General features: G+C 40.8%; 2 protein-coding genes across 2 annotated transcripts in view; one reads left to right on the forward strand and one right to left on the reverse strand.

Moving 5' to 3' along the window:
- LOC117950331 (sterile alpha motif domain-containing protein 9-like) overlaps window positions 1-5,981 on the reverse strand; it is a 30,065-nt gene that overhangs the window by 22,825 nt on the left and 1,259 nt on the right. The gene's annotated exons all lie outside the window — the stretch shown is intronic.
- Window positions 1,014-5,981, forward strand: part of LOC117950781 (GTPase IMAP family member 9-like) — a 5,294-nt gene continuing 326 nt past the window's right edge. Inside the window, exons 1-3 of the mRNA XM_034882120.1 lie at window positions 1,014-1,086; window positions 2,835-2,839; window positions 2,933-3,812. Of these exons, the coding sequence (XP_034738011.1) occupies window positions 1,014-1,086; window positions 2,835-2,839; window positions 2,933-3,812 (958 nt within the window). The remainder of the gene's footprint in view (window positions 1,087-2,834; window positions 2,840-2,932; window positions 3,813-5,981) is intronic.

Here is a 5,981-nt window from a genome sequence, read left to right on the forward strand (position 1 = left end):
ATAGTCCAGAAGAACGGAGGAAGCCACTACACCAATGAAATGTTCCAGAAGGCAGAAAGGGCAATCGAAGAGGAGAAACAACGCATCCTGAAAGAGAAAGAAGAGCAAATACGGAAAGAGAAAGAAGAGCAAATACGCAAATGGATGAAAGAACTGGAGGAGAAACTACGAGCAGAATATGAAGAAAAGATTAAAAACATTACTGAGAAATTCCAATATGAAATTGAGAAAGAGAGAAGAGAGAGAAAAAGGTTACAAGATGATTTTACTTGTATGAAGAGGGAAAGTGAGATGTGTAAATTAAACAGTAACATGGAGAAGCTAAAGTTAGATTTGGAAAGGAAAAAACTGTATTTAGACTGGGAAGCGTTGGAGACAAGAAGGATGGAGGAAGAGAGAAAAGAGGAGAGACAGAGGGAGATGGAGAGACAAATAAAGGCAGAGCAAGAAAGAGTTCTGAAAGAGCAAATAAAACAGTTTGAGGAAGAGCATGAGAGAATGGCCAGAGAGAAAGCAGAAAAGAAAACCAAGTGTCCGATTTTATAAGAAGGCAGGCAGTGTAAACTATAAACTCTGTTTTGGACCCTGGTTGATCCAGACTAGCATTCCCCTGAATGTCTAATATTATCTAATGATGTGTACATATGTTGATGTAAACTGTAAGAAAGAAATCTGTAGAAAAACGGATAATGTCCTGCCAGAAAATTACCAGTTCATTTTCCTGATGTTTCTGCTAATCCTAATAAGGAACATTCTGTATATTGACTATATATTCTCTGTAACTTTGATTGATGTTTCTATTAAATCTATAATGTCAAATGAAGCCTCAGTTTTCTATATTGTATTTTTTTAAACTCAAACAATGATTTAATAAAAATGGCTGCTAGCATCACAAGACCAATTAGAGCTAAATAAATTAACTAAACAGCTCCAACATGATCAAATAATCCACCACTATATACACAAAATAACATGTTGTTTCCAGCAAGAAAAATAAACAATTTATCCGTGAGATGACCCCATCTGGCAGACCTGCGAAAACCAGAGCCCTCCCCAATCCCGACCGCTTCGCCGTCAATCTCCAGAGTAACCTTTTCACGTCACTTCCCAATCTCCTTTATACCCAAGCCTACAAAAAAAAACTCATAAGACAAAAAATATATATATACAAAAGTCAGACCATTAACAATCTGTGGTCCAAACAGAGGCCTCTGATAACACAGCTTATTAATTTCTGCATTTGGAGGAAAGAACAAATACACACAATGCATGTTCCCCATCACATAAAAAAACTGCACATGAAGACAGTATAGGTGACCATTAGGGGTGACCATTACAACTTATGGTCATAAAGGCTGGGTCATGACCGAAAGAGCGAGATCCTGGGTACAAGCATCCAAAATGGGTTTCCTCAGGAGGGGTGCTGGTTTCCTCAGGCTGGAGATCGGGTGAGAAGCTCAGCTACCAAGAGGAGCTCGGAGTAGAGCCGCTGCTCCTTCACGTTGAAAGGAGCCAGTTGAGGTGGTTCGGGCATCTGGTAAGGATGCCTCCTGGGGGGGTCCCTAGGGAGGTGGTCCAGGCACGTCCAGCTGGGAGGAGGCCTCGGGGAAGACCCAGGACTAGGTGGCGAGATTATATCTCCAACCTGGCCTGGGAACGCCTCTGGATCCCACAGTCAGAACTGGTTGATGTGGGGAAAGGGAAGTTTGGGGTCCCCTGATGGAGCTGCTGCCCCCGAGACCCGATACCGGATAAGCGGATGAAGATGGATGCATGATGAAAGTAGAACTTACAAGGCTGACCAGTTGTAGGTTCACAATCACTAAGGCTAAATATTAAAGACTGAATATGATTTAACTTGACTGTACAGTAACTGAACCACCTTCATAGACATCCAGGTTTATCTTCCATTCACTGTTTTGTGTTTTAATGCATGAAGCCATATAAAGAGGAGCACCACCAGAAAGACTTTCACTTCAGCATCGACTCTCTACTCTTAAACATGGCAAGCAAACATTCCAGCTATGGTAAGTCACGACAGTAATATATTCATGTTTATATGGTTCTTTGATGCAAAATTGTGTTGAGTAGGTTTTTCATCTGTATTCATGACAAACATGCTACATGAAGCCCGTGCCTCCCTTAAATCATTTAAAATCCAAAATCAGCCAATATCTCATACAGCCAAGATCTCTTGGCTCTATGTGTAGTAACTGTGTTCCCTACTGAGACACATCAATGTAACTCTTAATGTTTAATGTTACAGTTATTTCACTATTACTACGAATATGACAATATTCTAGTTTGATAGGTGAACAGCATTTTCAGATTAAGACATGTGGGATATTCTGGTATTATTCAGGTTTTAGAGGCATTCCTTGGACATGTATACAACACATTAAGAATATGCGTCTCAATCAGGGTTTTTACTGCAGGTTTTGGCCTCTCGCCTGATTACGGATTACCGTCAGCTGTGCGTTGCTATGGTTACTTTACACAAACCAACCAGCCGACAGTTTGCAGGGCTGCAGAACCGATAAGAGGAAGAAACACAGATACTTTTAAACATCATCAAAGACTTGGATAAAAGTCAACTGAAAAAAATAGTATTTGCACAGCTACATGTAAACGGGAATAATGGGGGAATATTCACTTTCATTAGCCATGTAAACAGCTTAGTTGGAATACTGTCTTTTAATTTAAATGTTACTCAATGGTGTTGCAATCACTTGTAGGACATATAACTAATAAAAAGCTTAGTGCAACGGCATTCAGAAAAAGAATAAATGAGAACCTTTTACATGAAACTGTGCAAAAGTGTCTCTTTCTCACAGAATCTGTAGTTAAACTTTCTTCCTCAACAATGTCAAAGATGCCTATTTCTGATCTCACTGTATTGTTTGACACAAAATCATATCAATTTTTTATTTAGTATTCTTCATCCTTTCAAACAGAAGCTACTCTAGGAAATGATGAGAAGCTGAGGATTGTGATGGTGGGGAAGACTGGGATCGGGAAGAGTTCCACAGGAAACACCATTCTTGGGCGTAGATGCTTTGAATCAAAGTTCAGCGCCAAATCTATAACTGATAAGTGCTTTAAGGAAGAGGCTGAAGTGGATGGCCAAAAGGTTGCTGTTATTGACACCCCAGGTCTCTTTGACACCAGGTGGGCCCAGGATAAAACACATAAAGACATAAAGCAGTGCATCCACTATTCTTCACCTGGACCCCATGTCTTCCTGTTTGTCATCAGGCTGGGCAGATTCACAGAAGAAGAAAAGCAGTCAGTGCAGAAGATCAGAGAAATATTTGGCCAGGATGCAGACAAGTACAGCATGGTTCTCTTTACTCATGGCGACCTTCTTAAAGACACCAGTATAGAGGAGTTTATGGAGGAGAGCCCAGACCTGCAGGGACTTGTGTCCAGGTGCGATGGTCAGTACCATGTCTTTAATAATGAGCTGGAGAATCACTCTCAGGTCACCGAGCTGCTTAAGAAGATCAGAACCATAGTCCAGAAGAACGGAGGAAGCCACTACACCAATGAAATGTTCCAGAAGGCAGAAAGGGCAATCGAAGAGGAGAAAGAACGCATCCTGAAAGAGAAAGAAGAGCAAATACGGAAAGAGAAAGAAGAACTGGAGAAGAAACTACGAGCAGAATATGAAGAAAAGATTAAAAACATTACTGAGAAACTCCAGGATGAACGTGATTATGAAAATAGGAAAGTAGAGATGGAGAGAACAACAGAGTTGAAAAGAGACAAGGAGGGGACAAAGGGTGGGAAAAAGGAAAAGAAAGGGAAAGAGAGTAAGAGAGACAAAGAAATAAAGTTGGAGAAGGAAATAAGGGGGGGGGGAGACCAAGAGTTGAAGAAGGAACAGAACATGCTGGATAAAAAAACTGTGGCCAGACAAGAAGGTGAGTAAAAAACCTCTTTAATTATTTTTTTGCAAAGAATCACTAAGAGATTTTCAGCGGTTTGAGGAGAGTTATACTCAGTAAACATAATACAATTTGTTTCAAAGAAGCCATAAGAATAATGTAATGATAGCGATAATGGACAATATCGCTTCCAACCTATAGAGGGACCAAAGAGGAAAAATTCTTTTGGTGATGCTTTAAGGTTAGCCTGCTATAAAGGTGCTGGTTGACAAGAAGCTAATGCTAATGCTAAGTCTATAACGATAAAGCTATAATGATAGCTAACTATTAGATTATGACACCGTTCAACACGCTCAGTTATTTTTAGTATGATTGTTTTGACCACGGTTAACAACTCTGGGATAACCCACGAATGGATCAGTAACGCAGTGTTTCCCACAGATAGACTAATTTGTGGCGGTGTGCCACAGATCCAACACCGGCCGCCACATATTGCGTTTTGTCATTCTTTTTTGTTAATGCAATTTAAAACATTCAGCGTATTTGTTCAGCTACAATTACATTCCCTGCTCTCCCTCCGTCCCTCATGTGTCACTCTCTCACACACACACACGCACGCACGCAGGAACCATTTGGGGCAACCATCAGTCGCCCCACGGCTCTGGAACGCCCTCCCAGAGTCCCTAAGGGCCCCACAAACTGTGGAGACTTTTAAGAAGGGCCTAAAGACACTACTATTTCAAAAGGCCTTTTAAACAGTCATTGTTTTAATTTTAGTTTTATGGTGTTTTATTATTGCTTGTCAATTGTATCGTACTCTGGAAACTGTTTTTAACTCCCTATTAATTGTAGCACTTTGAGATTTCTTTTTGAAATGTAAAGGGCATTATAAATAAAATGTATTATTATTAGTTACAGCCACTTTCTCCTTCATCGCTAAATACTCAAAATGGCCGCCATGCCACGCCCACACCGTTCAACGAAAAAAAACTTTCATCGTTAAGGTCATAAGATGACTCAGACTGACTTTGAAGTTGATCTGATGAAATCTCTACGAGGAGTTTGTTAGAGTATAGCACCATGTCTTTGAGGCCTACGTCCTGTTGCCACTAGGGGGCGCTATGACTTTGGGGAAATATCGGCGTGTCTATGTCGTCAGGGGCGGACTCTGATGAATCGTGAAAAGTTTCAAGCAGATACGACAACGTAAACTGTAGCTACAGCCACTTTGTCCTTCATTGCTGAACAATCAAAATGGCCGCCATGCCACGTCCACACCGTTTAACGGAAAGTTTTTCTTTAATAACTTTTCATCATTAAGGTCTTAACATGACACAGACCAAGTTTGAAGCTGATCGGATGAAATCTCTAGGAGGAGTTTGTTAAAGTATAGCACCTTGTCTTTTAGGCCTACTCTTGTTGCCACTAGGGGGCGCTATGACTTTGAGCAAATAGCGACGTGTAGATGTTGTCAGGGGCGGACTCTGATGAATCTTCAAAAGTTTCGAGCCAATCGGACAACGTACACTCAAGTTACACCCACTTCCTGTTTCGGCACTTCCTGTTTTTGGTTAGCGAGGGCCCTCCATCGCTGCTTGCAGCTTTAATTCTTTCTTTCTTTATTATTTTCCGTCAAATGAATTTCCTTTTTGACGGACTTATCATATCAAGTTTTGTGAGTCCACGATAAACGTAGCGCAGGGGCTGAATTTTCTTAATTTTGTAGGTGGCGCTAGCGAGCCATTTTTGTGCGCCCATTCCCAAAACCATTAAAATACGTAAATTTTCACCAGACCTGATGCGACCGCCAAATTTGGTGAGTTGTGAATATGATAAGTCCTCCAAAAAGGCAATCAATTGACGGATAATAATAAAGAAAGAAAGAAAGAATAATTCCTTCAGTTCCATTAGGGCCTTCGCTGCTGTCGGCGATCAGGCTCTAATTTAAAGGTTAACTTCTAATTTTATATTCTTCATCCTTTCAAACAGAAGCTACTCTAGGAAATGATGAGAAGATGAGGATTGTGATGGTGGGGAAGACTGGGATCGGGAAGAGTTCCACAGGAAACACCATTCTTGGGCGTAGATGCTTTG

The sequence above is a fragment of the Etheostoma cragini genome, chromosome 9 (genome assembly GCF_013103735.1).
Source record: "Etheostoma cragini isolate CJK2018 chromosome 9, CSU_Ecrag_1.0, whole genome shotgun sequence".
In the NCBI taxonomy this organism is placed as follows: Eukaryota; Metazoa; Chordata; class Actinopteri; order Perciformes; family Percidae; genus Etheostoma; species Etheostoma cragini.